Source organism: Dioscorea cayenensis, chromosome 7, assembly GCF_009730915.1.
Source record: "Dioscorea cayenensis subsp. rotundata cultivar TDr96_F1 chromosome 7, TDr96_F1_v2_PseudoChromosome.rev07_lg8_w22 25.fasta, whole genome shotgun sequence".
In the NCBI taxonomy this organism is placed as follows: Eukaryota; Viridiplantae; Streptophyta; class Magnoliopsida; order Dioscoreales; family Dioscoreaceae; genus Dioscorea; species Dioscorea cayenensis.
The window spans coordinates 20,535,904-20,562,087 of record NC_052477.1 but is presented as its reverse complement, the minus strand read 5'-3'; the positions used below and the strand labels follow the sequence as shown (position 1 = coordinate 20,562,087).

The 26,184-nt window shown below is 32.9% G+C and overlaps 1 protein-coding gene across 1 annotated transcript; it reads right to left on the bottom strand.

Annotated features, from left to right (window-relative positions):
• Window positions 1-1,026: 1,026 nt before the first annotated feature.
• LOC120264426 (tyrosine-specific transport protein) lies at window positions 1,027-18,292 on the bottom strand. Its single transcript, XM_039272237.1, has 14 exons — window positions 17,969-18,292; window positions 17,846-17,886; window positions 15,346-15,438; window positions 14,900-14,974; window positions 13,048-13,097; window positions 11,852-11,941; window positions 11,067-11,123; window positions 10,699-10,768; window positions 3,842-3,943; window positions 3,723-3,775; window positions 2,483-2,633; window positions 2,281-2,365; window positions 1,988-2,116; window positions 1,027-1,461 (listed from the first exon to the last, which is right to left on the bottom strand). The coding sequence occupies exons 1-14, from the start codon at window positions 18,189-18,191 to the stop codon at window positions 1,283-1,285; spliced, it is 1,398 nt and encodes a 465-aa protein (XP_039128171.1). The 5' UTR covers window positions 18,192-18,292; the 3' UTR covers window positions 1,027-1,282.
• Window positions 18,293-26,184: the final 7,892 nt, after the last annotated feature.

Sequence of the window (26,184 nt, the reverse complement as noted above, 5' to 3'; positions counted from 1 at the left end):
CATCCCAGGGCGGGAGCGGGGAAAAACTCCTCCCCGGCTAGCGGGGCGAGGCGGGGCCGGGGAATGGTTTCCCCGCCCCGCTCCCCGCGGAGATTCCCCAAAAGAATATATTATATATTTTTAATATATTTATTAAAGATTATTCAACATTAACATAATATTATATATATATAATCAATAAATATTTATTTGTTAATATTTTTAGTTATTATTATGAAACTCACAATTATTTCATACAACTTATTAACTATTTAAATTTATATATTTCATTAAAACATATTTATTTAATAAAATCTTAAATTATTTTAATAAAATTATTATATAATATATCTACAAAATTAAAATTCAAACTTCTAATTTTCAAATTTCTAATATTCATAAAAATTAATTATTTATTTAATTTAAATGAATTGGATAATTAGGTAATTGTAATTTGTCTAGATTTTTTTTATTCAAATATCAATGTGTTACTACATATAAGCATTATATTTTTTTATTCAAATATCCATTTGTCTCAGATTTTTTTCATCATATATTATATTTTTTTATTTTTCAATTGTATATAAGCATCTTTTAGCATGTATAACATAAATCATTGAAATATTATAGTTATTTATAGAAAAATTTTTATATTAATGTTTTTGGGCGTGGATCGCGGGGGATCCCCAGTGAGAGTGAGCGGGGAGAATTTTTCCCTCAGGGGAATTTCTAACGAAGAATCCCCGCCCGTGGAGAGCGGGGATGGGGACGGGGATCCCATTCCCCCCGCCCCGCCCGCCCGCCCCAACCCCATTCCTACATATAGCAGAAAGCTGCACATTCATCTTAGCACAAAAATAAATGACTTTTCTTGAGATATACATTTCTTTTTTTAATAATGGGCCTAATGAACCTTGGTCAATGAATTAACATGGGATGAATTTACGCTTAACAAAATTCTCTTACGATTAAAAGTTTGTCAGACTTGTCACAAAACACATTGATAATAGCTTGCAACCACAACAAATGAAAGTCAAGGCATGTCTGTATTCTTGAAATTACCCCTTAACATGCATTAGAAATTCAGAGTTTGATAAACCAAATATTTCCTGCAACTGGGGGAAACAAAACATCTACAAATTAAATTTGTGTGACAGTACCCTTCCAGATCAAAAAACCAACAAGCATCCATCATTAAGATATATTGTTTGGTCCACTTGTCTGATTTTGAAAGAATCTGCCAAAGTTTAATGTTCACAAAAAATGCACAAATTCCCGTCAACGAGACTTTTTTTGTGACTCTTCATGCATGGATGTTCTTCAAAATCTCTGATAGAATAACATATGTTGCGCCGCCTATTGTGATGGACAGAGTAAGCTTTCCTCCCGGCACCACCGGAGAAATCTTTGGAGTTAAGGACGAAGAGTTGTATCTTTCTGACCATGACATTGCAGCGGGGATAAGTCCGAAAAGGACAAGAACTGCATATGAACCAAGAACATGATTTTAAGTCACAATGATGGCTGTAGCAAGAATTTGGATATTTATCAATTATCATCCATACAATGATATATATGCAGAAAAAATAAGTTCATTAACATGATGGAGTTCCATCTTAATTAGTGCAAGAATATCCTAGATGAAATAAATAAGGTGATTGGAGAGTTGCACCATCTCAAAAACCAGAAAAAAACCGAACGTTTAGCAAGATTGAAACTTTCAAAATGTGTTATTCTCATAACACCATAGAACAAGATTTTTGTTCATAAGAACCAATGGTTTTTAATACTTTAGCAGTAGCTTTTGACAAAGTTTGTTTGCATATATAGAACATATATATTCCATGATCAAGTAGACTTCCAAAAATGACTTTTAAAAATACATAAAATATCTAAATGACGGGGCCGGTTTTATTCTTGTATTTGTATTTAAAGTGAAAAAAACTATCACTAAAATATGCACATTTTTTGAATTTCACACCAAAGACAATAGTTGGGAGCGAAATACCTCCATAAGTTCCTGCAAAATCCAAAGCTTTGAAGAATATTTCAGGATCAAGTAACGCTAAAACCAGCGGTGGAAACAAAGTCACTAGGTACGGAAGAGGCTTGTTCTGACCAGAGGGTAATTTAAGCACTGAAAATTCCACATAAGTTAGAGATATTAAATTTAGAGAGTAAGAATATGGACTATCTCCAAGCAAAATCACACGTCAATAAATTTGTGTATGTCGTGTAGGTGAAATGTATTCAGAAATGAGTTCTTTTTTTTCTTTGCACAAAGTAAAAGATATAACTTACAGTCCGCGACAAAGTCTGTGAGTCCAAGAATGAAGCCAATGTATGATGTTGCTATTGCCAGAAAAGAGAACACCTCAACAATTGGCTGCAAAATAGAAGAAATCATTTTTTTTTTGTTTTTCTATTTTGATCCATTCCTTATAGTATACAACAGACTAGGGCGGGAGAAATCACTGCTTTATGGTAAAAATGGAAAACTTACTCCAACCATTCCATTGTTGGAACGTAATTGCTGTAGTGGATCGGTGACATTGACACCATTTAACTCGAGATTTGGAATAGTACCAAGAATAACAGCATCCCAGATGAGAAACAAAATGAGGGGAATCGCTGTACCAAGGACAATTGAAGTCCTACAAAAGTTCAGTAAATAAGATGAAGGCTAAAATCTCCTGGGAAGAATCAAATTACGAAAAAGATGATTTCAAGTGAAGTACAAGTATTGACTTCAGAAACATGAATAGATGGAAATTCTAGGATGAACTCACTAAGACATAGATAAGTACTTCAATCTGTGTACAGAAATTATTTAATGGGAAAAGAGATTTAAGGATTTGACCCATAAATTGTAAAAACTATTAAATTCAAAGCACAAAATCATAAACCTAATACTTACCCTAACCTAAAACCCTTAACATATGAATGGAGAAGCACTGGAGTAAATCATACTCTGATGAGAGGCTTTAATTTTTTTTTAAACAGTTTTTCATCCAAAAGATAAAATTCAACTCTAGCACATATTGGATTAATTTTTTTAATGGATTATAAAAGACATATTTATGCGTAAGTTCCCCCTATAAAACTCTACCCTGTCAGAATTACTGTCCAACCTGAAAAGACAGCTTGAGAATTAAAAAAGATAATTGCATGAAATGTGAGTCCATGCGTGTATGTGTGCGAGTGCGCGCTTGTGTGGATACATGTTGTATGCAGTTATATAATTCACTATAGGAATAACCATAGTTTTAACAAGAACAATGATTTACCAAATGCTCTACAAATTGCATCCTTGTACATACTGAAAAAGTCTTGTTAGCAAACCAAATAAAGTAATAAAGTAAGACACATAGACAGTTCATAGCAAATTCAGTAGATTCTTAAAGGAAAAATTAAGAAGAAATGATAAGTATCAGTACTCTGATCAGCAGATAATTTATTACACTAACTTAAATTTTCCAAGGCTGGCCTTGTTACACCTTGAAGCTTGTTATTGGGCAAGGGGTAAATGACATGCATTAATTGCAAAACAATCTATGAGAGTATTCAATACAGTAATAAAAAAAAAGAATCTTATTTAATGGACCAGGATTGCATTTCACTCAAGATCAGGGAAATTTCAGTTGCAGGGAAAAACAGATGTTTCTAATAATTGTGTTATTTATCAACGAAACAAAAGCATACAAAACAAATAATCAAATAAATCTTGTAATATGATTTCTAACCTCACTTTTGACAGGTTGCCCTCAAGATTTGTGCATAGGACAGGAACTACATTCTGAAATACAAGAAGTTTGCATTAAATTTATATAGCTCTGAATATCAAGTGCTTACTGAGGCTTACCTGATAAACAAATGCAAGTGCTATTATAGGAATACTTTGTGGGATTGCCTCGACATGAGCTTGAAGAAGAGAGTCCCATTGCAAATTCCCACTCGCCACCCCCTGTGGAGATAAATAAACTTCTGTACACATCATCATTTATGTTCAATATAACTGGACTAGACCTTATTTACATGCAAAATTGAAACTTGATTAACAGCTTGTACATGTTCCATCCCCAGATATATAACTAATTGATGTGCAATTCATTCAAGCCATGGTGAGCATTAGATCTTCATTGTTATTGGATTTGCTTAATATTTATAGCATCATAGTGACACATCTGCACCTTTCCACAGAAAAAAAAAAAACAATTAATGCACCCCTCCATTATCATGCCTTGATATTTAGCTCTTGCCTTTCCACAAAATTTTAACTCTTGCCTTGATATTGAGCCTTGCTGATTATATCAGTAGTGGCTTTATATTGTTACAGGGTTGAAATTGATACTATATTAGTTTTCAAATCTCAGCGCAACATTCTTAAATCTGATAGCCTTCACTGCTTTACTGTGGTCCATAACTAAGTATTGAACATAATTAAATATTATATAGTGGATTCATTTCTAAGCTCTGTTAATCCATTCTGATTTCATCATTATGTACTCTAAAAATCAATCTCTATAGAATCACTAATTACTCCTCATTACGCAATTACTTGCACCTGATTTAAACCACTGTGCTGCTGCAATTAATGCCTGCTGTATAACCTGCACATTACTGTTAGCAACGGTCAATTAGCACTCTACTGCATTGCATCCTATCTTGCCCGCACACACATTGCTGTTGAAATATAGTTACTGTCCTAATTGAAATTATTGCTGCTCAAATTTCCTACATGTATTACCTCTAAATCCTTGAAACAGTTCACTGTTTTATCTACACTGCTATTTTCATTACAGCATGCATCACTTGTAAATTACTGCACCGTTTAATGTGTAAAGGTTTTAGAATATTTCTGTTGAATCAAAACAATTCTGCCTGCAATTTACTATGGCCATTTAATTTCAGCAAATTTGCATTCTCTTGCTGTATTGCTTGCTTCTCGTTATTACTCATTTGCTGAATTTTACTCGGTAATATTTCTGTATTGCTGAATTTTTGGCACATTAGTTGCCCTTGACTCTAATTATCCACACATATTGCACACACCATGTCCGAAGCACAATCAAATATCTCCTGTAGGCCTGCCAAATTTGACCCCAAAAAATGAACTTTAGGATGTGGAAAAACCAAGCCAAAGTTTGGCTTCTCACATTAGGACTTCATTCTGCACATTAAAACCCACCTGATTTTAGTCTTGATGAACTTCGCCAATTATCAATTTTGACCTTTGATCAACACTTATCTTCGAAAGCTTCCAACAAGACTCCTAAAGAGACTAATTTTCCCTGTAAACGTAGGATTCTTAGCATCCTTTCTAATCAACTTAATGACAGGTACTGTATTTTAAGACTGCAATGGAAATTTGGCATGCAAGAGAGAGAATATAGACATGATAATGTCACCAAAATTAATCATTTTAGTATTGAGTTTGAAAACTATAATATGGTAGATGGTGATAACATGGGTAAGCAAATTCATAGCTTTAAGGACTACTATAATTCTATAGAGAAATGTGGCACTATTTATAACAAGAGCCACATCATTTCCATCCTGCTAAATAACTCCCATCTTCTTGGACTAGTTTTGCAAATGTTCTTAGGCATAATGTTGATTCATTGGATCTCACAGCAATCTACAATACTATTAGGATTGAGGAAGGAAACCGATTCTTTTCTAAAGGTATTGACTCTCATAAAGACTGAGCTTACTTGGCTGAACAAAATAATAGCCCTAGAAGCTCCAATTCCTTCCTATAGGCCGCGAGTTGGTTGGAGTGATGCCCTATTATGAGGTATCAATGAGGTTCGCCATAAGAGAAGGGCGTTAACTAGGCACTGACATGGCGCAACCCAAAAAACCTTGTGAGTTGGACTGCCACGCATGAGTGGTTATGAATCTAATAAGATTCGCTGGCCTCCACATCAGCAAACTCACCGGAAACAACCCTGAAAAAGACCATTATGGCCTCACATGCGCCTAAAGAGAAGTCAAGTGGTTTTTGTGTTACAAAAAAAAATTGTTGCCACAACGTTATAAAGTGCAAACATTTGCGGCCAGGAGTGAATGAAGCCCACAACGTATATTAGAGATGCACTCTCACCCTATTCTTAGCACGAGTGTTCTCATACAGTGATTCAAGGTTGAACTTAGCTCTTAATGAGGTCAAAGACTGATATTTTACTACAGATATCTCTAGAGATCTCACATATATATAGATAGCTGTCAAGCCACAGTTATGAGAGTCCATGGGCAAACTCTCTACTAATCTCCATGAAATGGTATTGAGCTCAGGCCAAGTAATGTGCCAACCTTAATCTTGTTAAAGTGTCATAAGATCTTCATTAAGGTTCAATTTTGGTTAAAAGTTTGTAGTTCAAGGCCTAATTCACAACTATTACAATCAAAACTTTACTGAAAGGCTAAAGTTCGAGTCTTATAAAGGCATCTCAACATGTGATCTCATGAAAGCACAAGTTTCTTTCTACCTTTCTCTGTGTTGCTTTACCTTTGCAACACTCTTGTTAGCATACTTGAAACTCAAATTTCTTTCAAATTCATTATTGGTAATTGTTAGTGTAAGCCCTAGTCCCAGTACATTGTATGAACTCTTATTATTTAGATAATTATTATGAGCATCATTTTATCTATTATTATTTATGTGCATAGTTAATAAGATAAAACATCCTTGAATATTGGTTCTACTCAAGTTATCAAATGCATGATTTGGATTATAAACCCTTGGAATATAAACTAGAACAATATTCTAAATGTTCCTAGTCGATAATTTTCATGGGAATGAAAATAAATAAAGACTAGTATGTCTTTTGTGCAATAGCCTTGTTTTACGGTTCATAGGATATGGAATATCAATCAAAGGACATAGATACATGTTAGGGAACAGTGTACCTGGATCGATCCGCTCTTGAGAACACTACATGGTTGTAAAGTCATAAGTGTTTTTTTCAAGCAATTCTTGTACTCGAATCCTTCGACCTGAAATCACTATGGATCTCAGATGAATCCTTACATGCTTTGACTTACACCTAACGTCATTCGTAACTAAATGACAAGTACGGATATGTTTGGGCATGTCACGGTTCATGCTGAGAAACATGAGTGAAGTGAAGGGATTGCCCTTCTGTAGAGAGAGAGTGAATATCATCGGCCACTTGATTAGTGAGACTAAGTAGTGCATGGCCACGCCCAAGGGAAATGATAAGAGTTATCATTTACTTGACCTAGTCAATTCATTAAGAGATCAAGAAATTAATTAGCATTAAATAAGGATGACTCGCTCCATGTCTTATGCTAATTAAGATATTTAGTGGCAAAGGATTGTATGAGGTTGCGATAGGCTCCATTAATTCTCGAAATTGACTTTCGTTTAATATTGGGTAATCGTATTATTTTGCTAGAGAATAATTATGATTTATAAGCGTTAAAGTTGTTTGAGCTCATTGCTGATGTTAAATGAACCTACAGGATCGTACACTTAGAATGTTGCGATCAAGGTTCAATAATTGTTACTCATTGGACCACCTGATTAGGGTTTTGATGAAAAACCTAATTAGGTGGACCGAATAGCTTATTCGGGTTGGGTCTTATTAAGTATTAATTCAAATCTAATCGATTTGGTTAATTAAAATGGTTTAATTAATCAAGTAAAGAAGAAAGTCATAATTTGACTAGGAATGAAGGGTTTTATCATAAATTAGGGTTTTGGGTTTCCAATATAAATAGATGGTCTAACCCTAATATGATTGTGAGACAATAGAGTGATTGAGAGATAATCTCTTGAGAAACCAACCGTCACCCACCCTTCTTTTCCCTTGGTTGCCGCCGCCGGGGCCTATCGCCGGAACTAGGGGTGTAAATGATACACTACTACTCGCAAGTTACTTGAGTTCGATTCGGGAAAAGCTCGAACTCGACTCGCTTAGGGTCGAGTCGAGCTCGAGCTCGAGTAGCTCAAGTAGTCGAGCGAGCCGAGTTCGAGCATCTTAATACTTGACTCGAGTGCTCGCGAGCTTAATCGAGTAGTTGTATTTGTGTCTATATATTATATGTTAGTTTGTTTTATATATATAATTGAGTACGAGCTCAAGCTCGAGCTCAAGCCCGAATTCGAGTTCGAGTATGAAATTATCTATGATCAAATCGAATTTATTAGCTTTCATCAAGCTTAATCGAGCTTAATCGATCGAGCTCGAGTAGCTCGATTAATGTATCGAGTAGAGTTCGAGCTGAGTATCGAGCAGCGAGTTTTTAACCGAGCTCGAGCTCGAGTAGCTTGCTGCTCGGCTCGAACTCGATCGACTACACCCCTAGCCGGAACCCTCCACCGCCACCGCGCCTATAGCCCTTTTTTCTCTTCTCTGCAGATCGGATCTCAAGACAAAGAGGAAATTGTTTTTCTCTCATGTCTCGTTGATCGATCTCGGGTGCTTACTATTCAAAACAAAAAACAAGCGTTGTTTCTCGAGATATTAGCAAACCTACTTGATTCCCATAGGCATTCATGTGTACGTGATTGTAGAAGAGAGTTGCGATTCGCAGTCTCTTTCGATTTCGGGGAAACAAAGGTACGTTCAGAATTGTCATTAAAACAAAGGTAAAAATGTTTAATTATCTATTTGTTTAGATTTAAATTCTAGTTCTGGCATGCGTTAGGGTTTTATTATGTTTACTTGCAGTTAAAAATTTCGTTATCCGCTGCGTTTCGGCATGTATATTTTTGCATGATAATTCCCTTCTTTGTTGATAAGATCCCAACAGTAATCACCTTGTGTATATACTCTGTGATTGTGACTTAGGTTGTAGTTAAAGTAAGGGACTGTTGAAGCTGGGACCCTATATATACTCAAACCTAAATCACTCCTATATGTTTTGACCATTGAATGCTCAACTAATAGATAAATTTGTTACCGTTGAATGAACTCCTTGTGTGTATATTTATATCTAGTGTTCTCAATAGTTAAATTATCATTAGTAGCCATCTTTCTAAAAACAAAACCCAGACATCTCAACCTCCATTCTCTATTACACTTCACCTATTACTTTGCTTTTCTTCATTGTCTTCATTTTCTACTTGGATGACAATTGTGCGTAATCCTTACTAGGGCATGCTATGCAAGGATCCTCCAACAACCTTGGGTTACCATAACGACTAAAACGACATGGACAAACCTTGCACAAAGGGGCAAAATTAATCTCAAGGCTGCGCTCAGCACATCCAATTCCATGCTTGGACCTTCTAACTCACTTTTATTGTTTTATTAACATTGATGCATACTATAAGCAAATACTTATTTCCAACCGTGACTGACTGTCAAACAATATATCATATAGCTTGGTCATATAGATTGTACGACCATGAACTCTCTCTGGATGTATGCACCCAAAATCATGAGAAAAAGGTAAAAAGCGAAATTAAAGTTTTAAGAAAAAGGGTTGCTTTCTTCCATCTCTAAGGCAAGCAAGGGCGAAATTAATTCGAGATTTAGGAGCTCAAAGGAGTAGATCAAAGGGTGAGGAAGATTTCTTCGTCTCTATAATAAAAGGGACCAACATTGACCTATTGCTTGAAGCTCTCTTCAGGGTTCTCTTTGGTCTCCATCTTCCAAGAAGATAAGTATTTCTCCCAATTGCTGGAAGAGTTGATTGTTACATAGTGTTGGTGCTCATTAATTGTATTTCCATTGGTTGATCCTCCTCAAATGGTACAATGTCTAGGCCATCAACTTGAGATACGGAACATTTTACTTGTTGGTGAATTAATGAAATTCTTGCTTGTCTGGTGCCCTGTGGTTTTTCCCTCATTATTGAAGGGTTTCCCACGTATATACTGGTGTGCTAATCTTAGCTGCTTTTGCGCTTCATTTATTGTTTGTCGCATTCAATACTTGTTCTTGTTTGTCTTGATTGCAATTACATCTCACTTGAGGATGGATTGGATCTTGTCACAAGCATCATTGCTTTTGTAAAAGATTTTGAACGTTCATACGAGTCAAGGTGTTTATAAAAGATTTTGAACATTTATATGACTCAAGGCGTCAAAATGTTCCAACATTTGAAATCTTAATAAATCTGTCAGCTATATATTTGTAATGCAATAAAAACTCTGATAGAACTTTGACTTTCACTTGATGTGCCTATTTACAAGCATACTCTTCATTTTTTGCTTAACGGTGAAGTTTGGGATTGTATTTACTCATGGAAAATTAACTCACATCATACGCTTCCTTATAATTAAAAAATCATTATTTTTACTACTTACTACTTGATAGTGTTGAAAATAAATCTTTGTCACTCTTTTGTTCCACCTTGTTTCCCAAATGTATCTCTAAACTTGAAAAGGAAGGAAGAATTTATTTTGCCTGGAGCACCTTTTGCACATTCCCTTTTTTTTTTTGGCATGCATGCTATCTATACATAGTTGTTTTTATTTTGAGAAAGATATCTTATTAGTTTGATACAATACTCTAAAATTGGTTTCAAGTTTCATAATGCGTTCATATCAGATACTGACGGTATTGTTTTTCATAACGAATCTCCTACAAACAAAACTAATGATATCAAAAGGAGACAATATTGTCATACTATCGAAATATCTTAACCACAGTTTCAACATTGTGAATAAATGTATTCGGGTTTAAACATTAAATCATGAATTGAATAAATCAAATCATTGTAAGGGATGAATCATGAAATTACCACAAGGGTTGCAAAGGATGCAAGTATACCAAACACCAAAACTCCATTTACTGCACCAATAACCCGCTGGCTGCAACAAGATACCAGTTTGAACTCAGCTAATTTGGTTGTTTCAACATTCAATAGCCAAGATCATCAAACTACTAAAGTTTTACCAGTTAACATCAACTAGAAAAGTCAATTTCAAAAGCTTTTGCCGATTATATGCTAAATACATATGATTCTAACTTCAATTCTCGACAAAAAGGCATTCTATCTCGCAAAATGACCTGTTAGTAATACTGAAGGTCACCCTTGAAACGCATCTATTGTCGAACTAAATATCAAGGCAATCTTATGAAGCTCTTCATAACAGAAGAAAACATAACCTTCCAAAATAGCAAAGGCCTCCAAAAACCAGAGAGAACAGGGTGGCACTCTCCCATCTGCAAAATAATCCCAAATATACATCAAAACTTGACAAACACATACCAATTCAACACAAATACTCATGCTTCCAATAAATATAGCATTCCCAAACATCAGAATTCCATGTCCTCTGAGATTAAGACATAAACAACATAAACATAAAACGGAAAGTTTCAAGGATAAATCTGTGTTATGTGTCCATTTGAAACGATTAGTTTCATAAATTAGGTCAAGTATTAATACCATTAAAATGGAATTTGATTCAAAAGCATGAGAAATGAGAAGCTATCTCTATAAAACTTGATGAACATGACAAAATCCTTTTTAAACAATTTTAATAGCTTCCATATACTAAATATTGATTGACCAATTATTTCTAAGGCTTTGACTTAGATTCCTAAGTTTCCTGATAATTAGAGGCTGCAAAAAAGGTAAAATAACATTTATGTCCAATTCACTAAGAAGTTTCCTGATGTGTTATACAGTCTTCACATATTATGTAGTCTCCACAAGCATGGAATCTAGGGATGTTTTAAATATATGCAGTATTACTCCCATAAGTCCACAAGCTATTTCCTCATTTTTTAGCAAGAAATATGTTGCACATATGTAAAGCCTACAAAATAAAATTATTGATTAAATATATATATATATATATATATATGTATTTGAAAATACATTTGTCAATATAAAATCGCTCTCCTTTATAATTCTAAAATAAGAAAGATGAGGTTGCAGTTCATACAATGGAATGCCTAAGTAATTTGTCAAAATATCTGAAGAGCGAGCCACGTATGCAACAAGAAGGGCATAATGTATAAACAAATATGACAAGCTGCACCATAGAAGAAAAGTAGAGAAGTCAAAACAAAGATAATAGAGACATATCAAGTTAGGTAGAGAACACAGTATAAATTTTTAACAGGAGAGATGGCAAAATTCCAAACAACAAAATTTGTTCTTTGAAGAAAAATTGTTGATCATAGATCTTTAAGCTGTCATATTGATTTCAATGGCCCAAGAAAAGATCCAGAAAAGTAAATACAGCTCCAAGTTACATAATCAAATGCAAATCTAAGAAACAAACATTTGATTGATATGCCAACATTTAACAATTTCTCATTCATACATTGCACGAAATGCAAAGCAGTGATTTATTAATTCCTTTCCACAAGGTTTAATGGTCAGAAATAATTATTCTCTTCTCACAAGGAAAAGGACAAGCAATTTACATACATTCAAGATAGCCAAATTAACAGAATCTCTGTAGGTTCAAAGAAAAATTTTCTTTTTTGCTCTTAGTTTACCTTTAGGTCAAGGTGAATATGAATCAATACATTAAGATACACAGGTGGTTATATCATTGACATAATTTATCATCGTCAATAAAAGAATAACCTTATCGGCAAACAGCCCACATCTCAGAATGCTTGAACTACTTGAGAGGATGGACTTACTACAGAATGATTGAACTTCTTTAAAATAAGAAAGGGTCCAAGTCTAAAATGAATGAAATAATTGTCATTAAAGAAATCCTTGATTAAACTTTGGACACAAGTTGATTCATGAGGATGGACTTTTGAGCTTGAAAAAGTTGAACGGTGTTTCTAGACGCAGTTGAACAGCACCTAGTGACACCCAAATTGCAAGGAGAGGATGCATAAACCACCTAAGGAAGCATGCGAATGAGTCCAGGGACATAAGCAATACCAGGAACAGGGAAGAGTAAACTTTAAAAAGTGTAAACAGTTTTGACAAACCAAAGCCCGAAAACTGACTTCCAATCATAACAATTCAATAAGTATGTCCTAAGTGTGACACTATATGGTCATATCACAATGTTCTCGAGCGTAAAAATCACAAGACCTTGAAAGATAAGTACTAGGCAATACATCATAGCAAAAATAATAAGTCATATATCTGACAAAATTTTCAACCTACCATGTAACTTGAACACCAAATTTGCCAAGAGTTCTCATTGCCATTGAGACCTAAATATATAGAACAGAGAGAAATAGACACGTAATGATAAGAAACCATTTGGCATGACTTTAACAAGCATAGAGATTCATCAAGGAACAATAACTTAAGTCAAAAGACACAAAATAACAACCGCATGAATGTGATTTGCAAATGTCAGGTGATATGGGATCAGCCATTTAATTAAATCAGAGTTAATTTATATATCATGAATGATCTCTCTAATAAAAGTAGAGGGACCCATGGAGTAGAAAAATATTAATGCATCAGAAGATCATGTTAAACCTAGAAAGCATCTGCTGTCTGCCTCATGAGACCAAAGCACAGTCTGCAACCTGCTCATGACACAAAGAATACTGGTACTCCATGATTTTTAGAGTTATCTTTTTTACAGTTATTAAACTATGTATGCCAAGGTTATTCCCACTCTGGATCATGAGTCCAAAAATAACATAGTTTTTTAAGAGTGATTCTCCTAATAAGAGGGATAAGATCATAAGAAGCAAGCCAAAAGCACAGAGAATTTTCAGTATTTACAATCAAAACGCCAAGTTTTAATGTGTTTTGTAATTATTAATTTTATTTATTTATTTATTTATTTATTTTGTTAAGGCTAATTGGGGATTTGAGGGAATAAGGCGGACATGGGGATCCCTGTTCACACCAAGTTCAAAAATGAGTTTAACCCATGGATCTCCATTGATGATCAGGGCGAGTTCAGGGAATGGGTTAGTTATTCGAGTACGAGGTTGGGGAAAGAAGTAATTCATGTCCCCAATCTACCAGGTTGCCATTCCAAACTAGAAGTTGGTTATAATTTGTGCCCTTCAAGCCAATCTAGATGCCATACAAATTGTGATATTCAAAATCTAGGAGCAACAATTGTCAAGTAACAAAGCACTTCCTATAGCTTTTCTTTGTAAGGAGTTTCAGTTAGAATTATCCGTGCTATATATTGTTATGTACTAGTGATATGTATGATCCATTTGTTTCCTACCCATGCCCATTTGTATAGACCACATTATCTCATAAATGATGTGTGTCTATGCCCCATATCAAAGCCCCTTTCTTCAAAGCCAATAAATATGTTACTAAAATAATTCATTACGTGATTGTGGTTTGGAACAAGAATTTCAATGTGCCAATTTAAATTTAAAGAAATTTTTATTCCACTTTACTTGAAATTTATAAAAAGGGGGCAGGGGGTTGACCATATTAATACTAAGTGACCCAGGTATTTTTCAATTCAAAATTAAGGAAAAGAATTTTGTGATGATGCTCTTACCCATAGGCGATTTTATCATTTTAAATTAAAAGTTTAATTACTGAGTCCTAACTTCCCATATTATTGGAAGGTCAACGATTAGCAAAATGAAAAATAGAGCCACACTAAGGAGATTAATTAGACTCCTTGATGTTGTCGATGCCACACGGTCTAAGAGACATGGATAAATATTTTTCATAATTCGCCCAACAAGCATAACAAAAGATTGTTGGCTAACAAATCATTTGGTCCTGTAAACAAAACAGATCAAATTGTTGGTTATGCACTACTTTCTTTGCAACTTTGTCATCTTGGTCAACCACAAGTGACATAAACAATAGTGTAAATAAACAATTTGATCTATTTTGCTTACAGGCTTAAAATCTCTAGGAAAATGCTCCTTAGATCCATAATGACAGAATGCGGCAACTAACTATTCTAAAAATAAATAAAGCCAGATTACAGATATCACCACAAAAATAATCAAAGAAATAATATAGAATTGTAAAAATAATTTAAAGGACAATTTACAGAAAAAAATGCAGTTACCAGTGAGACACCTCCTGAGCCAAGCTCACACATAGTATTGACATTTACTTCTGCAATCAACAATCCGGTCACAACCTACTTCCACAAAAGAACATGAGGATGGTGGTGCACGATTCACTTAAACTGAAGGAACTTATCAATAGGATGATGATAAGAGAAAAATGGGCTTGATAAGTTGCCCAAACAAGGCTATTCAATAAAACATTTTAAAATACTCTATGTCAGTAGACCATGGTTTAAATTCTAAGAAGTATAGATAACATAGACTAAAACATTGTAATTCTCCTAACATCATTTCTAGCCATTTAGCCAGAAAGATTACAATGCAATAAAGTGTATATACTTTTTCCAAAGGACATTATAAACAGGCATATGGAAAGCATTTGATATTTTCTTAAAATGTAAGAGTTGATGAAGTAATAAATCAAACTGATATGGTTTCTTACCATATAGATCCAGCAAAGAATGCATGTCACAGAAGAGGCCAAAAATCCGGCTTCTTGGGTAACAGCAGGGATGGCAAGTATACCTGCACCTACCTATAGAATTAATGGCATTTGAAAAAAGCTTCAAAAGAAAAAATAAATATCATAAATTAAATATAGAATGAGCATTTCTCTCATGATATTGATAATTTGTGCTATTATTAATGAAATAAGCCATTGGAAACAAATGTTATTGTATTTGCACAATGCCCACATTTTGAGTTCCAACAAAAGAAACTTTGCCACATCGGTTACTAAAATGATTCCTTGTCACTAGATAAAATAAGCAAATGGGCTGGCAGGTCAAGAACGCCAGATAATCAGCATATACCTGCATTTGTACAGGTATATAAATCCCTTACACATACCTACCTGCCCATTAGCCTGCGGATATATGTAACTATGGGCTCATTTTTATCGGTTCATTCATTGGCTTATTTCAAAGTTGTAATTCTTAAATCTTGTAATGGTATTATGCAAAAGTCTTATAAAAATTGATTTAGTTATTAATGCACATATGAACATCTAAATATCTATGTAATCACCTATACAACTGTTTATATACAGCCAAAAAAGTATGTAACTATTAACTAATATAGTTTTTTGCTTTTACAAATTACCCATTATTATAGAGGTATAAATGCCCAAAAAAAAAAACAATAACCATTAATTTTTATTAAATATATAAATGGAATTAAACTTTTTACCTTATATATATAATACACATCATATATATATAAAGGAAATTTTAAAATCTGCGTGTATCCATTGCCCACTGGTACCCACCCATTCCACTTGAGAAAATTAAATTATGGGTAAGTAAATGTTTTAAAAGAGAGTGCCCACAAGTAAGCAACCACATACCTTCTTTGTCAAGTCTGCTTGTCACAAATCAAGACCACCTACAGACCTTTAATAAGACTTACAATTTTTATAATACAACACAGTCTACCGCCCAAAAATTAAATTAAAAGATTTTCTTCACACCTGTGCTTTTTTTGTAAGGAGCATGTTATAAAGGATGTTTGATCATAATATGTTATGCGCATGCACATTTCCCTCAGGTGCACATTACTAATGCAAGGATGCATTTTCTTCATGAATAAGCGGCTAAAAGTGACTACATTGGAATATAATGAAAAACTAAGCAAAACCTTACGTTTTCCACTGGACAATAGATGATCACTTGTGTTGGTAGACAATCAGATGACTACAAATCAAACAAGTGTAGTGAAGGAAATAATTATGAGTACAAGCCACTTATTATCTATCACAGCGGAACCAAGTGCCCATAGCTTTAAAGTTAATACACTTTAAACACGCTAGCAGCGTGCATGATCATTAAATTAAATTTCACTTAATTTGATTAAATGCTCCATTTGACCAAATAAAATATCACAGATAAAGTCCATAACAAATGGTGCTCCTTTCCCATCATAAAATAGAACAGTCATTGTCAAATTTGATATGTATATCTTATTGCATGTTATTAGAATGCAAATACCTCCATATTCATCACTTATTAATAGTGGTAGTTAGAATATGAGATTTTTATCACTCTGGTACTTATTATACCATACTTCAAAAGATTGACTAAACTCAGCCATGATGCAATTATATTCAGTACTCCTCTTCCGTGGCTATGTTTCTTTCCAATATTAAAGTGAAATCATAGGATAAACCTCCAAACTAATTTGATTTAGATTGATTTAGTGAGAACATGAGCTGCAAATCCTCACAGATAGAAGGAAAGCTAGTTTTACTAGGCTGACACAGGGTTCAGTTTGCCACAGCCTTAATAAAAAAATCTCCCCAAATCATGGCCAAATTGAATTCTTTAAATGAAAATAAAAATCCTATCACAAACTTCTAAAATTTCTGCAAGATGGAAAATGAGATTAATTAACTTGGAGCTCTACTTTTGCTTTAAGCATATTATACTTAAATAAATTTATTGCTCTAACACTTGGATCTAAATACAAATTAAGTATTCTAACTAGATTGCACGCTATGGATGTATGCAATAAAGATTTAGGAGCTTTCAGAGGTAATGTCTGCAATCTCATCAAAGGCACCATAAATTTTGCAAGGTATATCAGTAGAAAATTAATTGAGAAGATTTTGTTTACTGCAAGAACACAATTTTCCCTCCATTAGAGTATCAATTTTGATTTGCTGATAAACAAAAGTACCAAAAAAGGCTCTTCTAACAAAAAAAAAGGGGTCATCGATGTAATTAAAAATAAAAACCACCATGTCATTCGCAATCAATATCCTTATTAACCAATTGTTCTGTTCTGCGGCAAATCATTTGCACATTGCAAGAAAAAACATCGTTATCCATGAGCATGGCAAAAGAGGCTTAACATAAAATAATTATCTACTTTGGAAGTGTAAGCACATACATATCTACACATTCTGACATGCCTGAATGCAAAGCATACCCAAAAAAAAAACATACCGTGGTTCCGGCCACTAGAAAGATAGCGCTTGTCAGACTACCTGAAACCCCAAAGTCAATAGAACCAACAAAAGATCACAAAATGCAACACGTACGAAGACAATGGCAACCAAAGCCACTCACCTGGCTCTCTCTTCATAGTGGCTTGGTTTAGGTTGGAAAAGAGGCGCTCAAACTCAAGGGTGCGCTCTTGTTGCCTCTGGGATGAAGAAGAACATCTCAGGGACTTCAAGGGAGTGGAGAGGAAGGGCTTGAAGGTGTTTCTCCGTTGAAAGGGGAGCAACGGAGGGGAATGAGAGGGTTCCGTGAGGGGGAAGAAGAGGAGAGGAGCAGCGAGGAGTGCCATGTGGGAGGCTCTCTCGTCTCCCGGCTTCTCTCTTCTCTCGGGTGTTGGATCGGAGAAGGAAGAGGAAGGGAAGAAGGGCTTTGGAGTTTTGGTTGGTTGGTTTTGAGCCTCCAATTTGAGTGGTTTTGAGGTAGCGTTTGAACGGGGGAATGATATAATGAAGAAGGTGAAAGGAATGGGCATGTAATGATAATAAAAAATGTGTTTGATCAGGGAGATGATTCATTATGAATGTGAAAAGAAAAAGAGAGAATCGTTTTTAAACCTATCAAAAGTTCTATAATTGCATATTTACTCTAAAAAAAAATATAATTATATATACTCCTGAAAAATATAGATAATTGCGGATATGCCCTACTGTTAGATTCCGGTAATCAAATTTGATTAACTATGGTTATAACTTGGATTAAAATATACAAAAGGTCCAAAATAACCCTTGTACAATTTAAAAAAAACTTTTCATGGGTATATATGCAATGGTATAATAGTAATTTTATATATTTGTTGTTTTGCTTATGGATGGTTTTTCAACTAATTTGAACCCCAAGAGTATATACGCAATTATGTATATTATTCAAGGGTGTGTATGTAATTAATTTTTATTCAGGGGCAAATATGCAATTTCAAAATTTTTTAGGGTACACCTGCAAAAGCCCCAAAGGAAAAAGTGGGGTATGCTAAAGATTATATTTTTACCTTTGGTATAAAAAAATGATATTTTTTTATAAGTAATTATTATTTATAAAATAATCAAACATAAATATTTTATTATTATTATTAATTATGTTTAATTATAAATTAATTCCAAATAATTAATTTCATTCTATAACTAATTTTTTAAATTAATCTCAAATAATATTTAATTGAAATAATTATTATTTCTAAAATAATTAAAATATAAATATTTAATTTATTATTATTATTAATTTAAATTAGTAATTATCTCAAATAACATTTTTACATTCCCTACTTAAAATTTTTTAATTAATTTCTAATAATATTTATTTTAAATAATTATTATTTATAAAATAATTAAATCATAAATATACATTTCATTATTATTAATTAATGTTTAATAAGGGCATAGTAGTAATTTTGTGTTTCCCAAGGGCATAATAATAATTTTGTGTTTGGGGAACTTTTTTCACCAAACACACCCAGAAATCACTTTTGAGTGAATTTTTTTTTAAAATTCAAATGCTTCAAAGTTTCAAATGAACTGTTTTAAGAGTGTGTTTGGATGACATCAATGATTATCATTGGGTCACCATTGATTACACATTCCCTTTCTCTTGTTTGGATGTTCTTTTGTATATGTAATCATTGAGGGTTCGGGGAATTTATTACCTTCCCCAAAGCCATAAGTCATTCTCCCGCATTGGCGGAATACCCATTAATGAAATTTAAAATTACGTTTTTACCCATTTTAAAATAAAATATTACTTGTGTATACCAACTTAAAACCTAACCATCTTTAATTAACTTAAATAAATAACTTAATTAATTAAGTTAATACAATTAAAAATTAATAAAATAATTAATTAAACTTAATTAATTCAGTTAATAAAATAATTTATTAACTTAATTAATAAAAATAATTAATTAAGTTAATAAAATAATTAAATGTGTTAACTTAATTAATTAATTAATTAACATAATTAATTCAGTTAATAAAATAATTGATTAACATAATTAATTAAGTTAATAAAATAATTAATTAACTTAATTAATTAAGTTAATGATTCTTAATTGTCATTAAACATATATACATAATTGTTTTATTAAGAAGGGTATAAAGATAATTGTCTCATATATCCTCCACTTACTTTTTACATTCTCAATGCATAACCCTCTCTAACCAAACAAGTTTTCATTCCTATCCCTTCCTTATTATATGGGGGTAATGGGGAAGGAATAAGAATGAAAATTGTGTTTGGCTAAAAAGGGTTATACATTAGGAATGTAAAAAATAACTCTATGTTTAGATGGAGGGTGTGATCCCCAGGTAATGGGGATCAATCCCATTTTTAATGCATCATCATGTTTGGGTATGCACCATAAAATGTGGAACCAGGTTTGGAGAGGGTTATCATCCCTCCACAACCTAGAACCAGCATGCCCCTCCAATTTTGGGGGGAAATGCTAATCTTGGTGACCCAAAAATACTAATTTGCCCTTAAAAAGAAAAAAAAATGACACATTTCAGCCCTAATTCCAATCTTCATACTTTCATCTTCACACTCTACCATCGTCTTCAGAATAACCAGCAACCATCTCTATCTCCACTTTCGCACTTGTTGCTCCACTGTAGCATCCGTTGCTCAACACCGCACTTGTCACTCCATCATCAGCTCCATTGCTCATCGCCACAGTTGTGACTCCACCGGCACATCTGTTACATCCATCCGGTTCTTTCTTTTGCAAGCTATTGTTATTTCTTCAGGTATCCTCAAACTTTTCAAAAGCCAAGCATCTCTGTTTTACCATTTAACATCATCCCACTTAATTTATTGACAAACAACAAACGAATAATATATCTATAATGATAATATACAAATACATACATAAACTTTAATTGTTGCTTGCTATTAAATATGAATCAGAAAGGAAAAGTGAGAAATTTTAAGAGAATCCTCAATAGAAGCTAAAAATTTGAAAAATTAAAAAGAAATTTTTTTTGATAATGGAGCTTTCTTGAAAGCTCACGCAAACCAACAAAAGAAGAAGAATAAGACACCAAAGTAAATATAATAACAATTTAAAAATCCAATAACTAATTATTATAATTATAAAAAGAGCTCATTATAATAATTAAGCACATAATTAGTATTAATGAATTATACAACCAACTAGAGTTACATTTTTTTTCTTCTTCTTCATTATTTTGATTGATTTTAGAATTATTAAATATTAATATTTTTATATTGCACATAAATTTTTATATTGAATTATGAATTTCACTGCAGCACCATTCATTTTATTTTATATATAGATATTGACAATATGGATGACTTTGAAGAACTACAACTATATGCTTTGTATATGTGCTTTTATTTCGTAGTAAATATTGTAACCATTGCATGTGCAATAAAACAACACACTCTTAGGAATAGCAAAATTGGAAAAGAGCTTGAGTCATCATCTATTAGGCGTTGCAAGCAATATGACTACCTTCATTACATGGTTTATGAAAGTGATGTTAAATGCATTGATAAACTACGCATGGATCGGCGTAGTTTTAATAGACTATGCCAACTACTAACTACAACTGGTGGGTTATGAGGCACAAGAAACGTTATGCTTGAAGAGATGACGGCAATGTTTTTTAATATCATAGCACATCAGTTGAAAAACAGAATAATTAAATTTGAATTTGTCTAGTCTGGAGAAACAGTTAGTAGACATTTTCATGTTGTTTTGAGGTTAATCATTCTTTGTCATGGTGTCCTACTAAAGAAAGCCGAACTTATCCCAGAAAATTCAATCGACCCTACATGGAAGTGGTTTACGGTAAATAATTCAAGTCTATATATTTTTTGAAAATTTTTAATTTATAATCCATGTGACTGTTTTACAAATAAGGATTTATCTTTTATTTAATATAGAGTTGCCTAAAGCTGATCAACCGAGATATATATCAAGGAAATCTAAAATTACTACTAATGTAATCACCGTTTGTAGTCAAGGCATGCAATTTATATACGTCCTATATAGCTAGTTCTTTCTAAAATTCTAACAACAAAAGAACTCCAAAACCATTGACTAACAAAAAAATCTTTGCTTGGATAGGGTTTTACTACTTGGTGGATTCTAGATATGCAAATTGCCTTGGTTTTCTTGCACCTTTTCGAGGACAAAGATACCACTTGAGTTCTTGGACAGATGGACATTAACCATGTACACCTGAAGAGTTTTTTTAATATGAAGCATGCTAGCACTAGGAATGTAATTAAGAGAACATTCGGTCTCCTAAGGCCTTGCTTGGATAGAGTGTGGGGAAAGTTCATAAAGTAAGGTAAGGTTAGGTAAAAGAAGAGAAGGTAAGGGTTGAACTTATATCATCCTTGGGCAAGAGTAAGTAAAGGAAGGTTATATGACTTTTTGTGTTTGGATTGAAGGTAAAGGAAAGTAAGGGTTGGTACTAATATTACCAAAATATCCTTGATATGTCTTGTGCTTCCAATTTTTGTTATCCTAAAGTAAGAAACATAAAATAATATTACCAAAATAGGATGCTTACCCTTTGAGATATAAACTCAATAATAAAAAATATTAATTGTTTAATAAAAAATAACAATTTTAAGAAAAACACTATTTATTGTTAAATCGGAATAAATCAAAATACACATACACAATGTTTTATCACAATAAAACAAAATACACATTGTTTCATCGAAATATAAAAACCATACAATATTTTATCACAACAAAACAAATTAAACATTGGTTCATCCAAATATTCAAAGTACATAATGTTTTATCAAGACAAAACAAATTACACATTGTTTTATCAAAATATTCAAAGTACATAATGTTTTATCACAACAAAACAAAATACACATAGTTTCATCAAGTTAAAGCAAGGTACATAATGTTTCATCAAGTTAAAACAAAATACACATAGTTTCATCAAGTTAAAACAAGGTACATAATGTTTCATCAAGTTAAAACAAAATACAAATGGGTTGTTTCATCAAGTTCAAGCAAGATACACATTGTTTCATCAAGTTAGTCAATATGCATCCATCAAATCCTCCTACAAAAACAACAAAATGGTTGTCATGATTTAAGTAATTCATTAAAAATTATTCAATGTTGGAGATAAAAAGATGCTAACCTCCCACTTTAAACATGTGGTTCTCCACCATGACCCATCACACTAGCCATTCAACTCAATCAACATAATTAACCCACATTTCAGCCACTATAACATCTCTAACAATTTCTCCTTGGTTATTTCCTCATTATTTTCTCCACTACGGTGATGTTCTTCATGTGATTCATCTGCAAGTTCAATATCAACTTGTGCAAGTATTGCATCATACGGGTCTACACCCATTAAATAATTATGCAAAATGCAATATGCAAAAAGAATCTCCTTTTGTATTTCCAATCCATAATGGGGCTCCGTTGAGCTTCCTATTATAGGGAAACGCTTTTTAAGGACACCAAATCCCCGTTCAATAGCATTTCATGAGGACGCATGGCGGAGATTAAATAACTCACGTCATTTCGTGGGTGAATTTCCTTGAATATTCTTTCAAGTGATACCTCTCTCCTCTATATATGGTGTAATAAGCCCACCTCCTCAACGTGAATCCCACATCGACAAGGTAATATTTTTCTAAAGATATTTGTTATTAATTTCTCATATATATATATATATATATATATATATATATATTGGTCCCAATATAATATTATAACTTTTCGATGAGTACCTTCTGGAATCTTAAGTGGAACGGCCCTAGTTAATGCATTTTTCATAATCCTCGAACCACATGATGTGCCTTCCCACCCAGGTAACACATGTAAATTTTAAATCAAATGTGCAAGCGGCCAACATATTTTGTGTCGGATATTCTTTTCCTCCCACGATACCTAGGGCTCTCGTAGTACAGACTTTTTACAACCGAGCATGTGCTCCATCAATAGCAGCACCAACTGCAATCCTCTGATATTTATATTTCATATTACCTATAGACATAGTTGTATTAAAGTTGTAATTCAATGGACACATTGTTACCTTAAAGTATTGGTAGAATCTATTGATGTTGAGAACTTCAGAAGGGTTTAAGAGCCATCTGGTTGTATGAGGAATTTGTCCTCTAACTCCATGATAGCTTGTAAGACATTATGGAAATGATGAAAGATTGTCTTATGGGAACGATGGGAAAAAAAAAAGATAGTTCACGATGTGATACATTGTGACCTAACAAGTACAGTGTTCTTGCAACTTGTTCCTCGATAGATACTTGCATAGTTGGTCTAAGGCCACCATTTCTAACTAACACATCACATAGTCCTAAGAAAGCTCCAGGGCTCATTCTTATCATGTTATGATACAAATTACTCGAAAGGAAATGTGACATTAGTTCATTCCTTGCTTGGTCGCCATGAAGCTGTATTTCACTAGTTATATGAGTAGTACCTTGTTTAAGTTCATTCACAATGCTTATAATGCAAGCAATTACATTGATAAAGACTTGTGTTGTAGCTAAATGGTGCATTCATTGCAATTACAAAAAAGGATTGGTCAATAAAACTTGTGTCAAAAGAATTTTACCCAACCATTCATTTTCATCGGCTATCCAAACATAAACAATTTCTTATCAAAATGTGAAAATTGCTGAATGAAATATGTTTGGTAATATAAAAATAAAACTCATGTTAGTAATACAATCAAATGACAACAACTCCTCTAAGTTTACAATTATCTAAGTTCTAGCTACTAAAAGTGCTTGCTTGCCATCAAATGTGCACTAATTGAGACAGTGCCAGATGAAGGCTCTTAGTAGTGTAACTTCATCAAATGCGCACCATGTAGTATAACTTCTCTAAGTTTAACTATTCCATTTATTCAAGTTACACTACTTGGCCTTAAGGAAACAATAATAGTTAAACTTTCCATTTCTATTGGAAGGCTTGGAAAGTTACAAACTCTAGTTGGATGCAAAAACAAAATTGGTGAAACTATCTCAATACTTGGCATAACTAAATGACCTGAGGCATCTATTTTTGTACAAAAGTTTTCACTCTGGTGTTGGATTGATAGCGCCTGATAGATTGTGCAATTTAAACAAAATTAGAACATTGATGATGGGATATCTAAGGAAAATAAAATATATATATATATATATCCTAACAGAACATAAAATTTAAACTACAAACAATCAAAACAAAAATCAAAATAATTAAATAATATCTTAAAAACATATTAAGATAATATAAAACCAGACATATCAAAATCCAAATCATTCAATGAAACCAGATATCATACTGAATTAACACTTTAACAACATATATAAATATATACTCCACAACTAAACATATTAAGATGTACTCCACACTTTAACAATATTAGAAACCACCAAAATTTAAGATGTACTCCATTTTACCTTCATAAATATATATATATACTTAAGAAATGATACTTAATATAAAGCACAAGGTCTTGATATTTCAAACAGTATCTATGTTTAAACTATGAAAACTCCAATAATAAATGTCACTATAAAAAATGACTAGTATGCATAAACTCCATGGTGACGTTTGAAACTGCATACATGTACCCTTGACTCAAGCAACTTATTCGAATCCCTTATCATGTGAGGTCCTATGTTTGAGTTATAATGCTTCAATGTTTTGTGGGATTATATTCTCAATAAAAGCCTTTACAAACCCTTACATATTACATTAATGGAGCTGCAATCATTGTTATCACTAACAAAAATCATCATTCAAGGATACTTAATTTTAATATATGAACAAATCATTGTGGACATTTTTATTATGCTTCTATTCACAAAAACGTAACCTAGTAAGCATTAAGTGCAAACAGAGAGCAAATAAAACTAGATTTTCCTTTTTGGATTATTGTGGTGTTTCCAAATTATAGAGTTCAAACAATTCATATGACAGAGATATGCCTACAAAAATAAAAAAAGAAATATGTGTCCTTTTCAATGACAGCAAATCAAGCACAATAATAACAATATGTATGAAATAGTAGTTTGGATCTCTCAATCAACAGCCAATCAAGCACAACAACAACCCCAAGATCCTTTTTCCAAACTAAAATTACAAGAGCATAAATTCAAAACTAAAATCCAGAAATTAATACCTGAAAATGAATACCAACTTGATTTGAAGCTGAAATTGTCACTCAAAATACTAGATTTGATGCTCCAAGACCAAACTGAAAACCAAACAAAAAAAAGAAAAGAAAAGAAAAGAAAAGAGATTCATCAATGAAGAGAAAAACAAAAATATG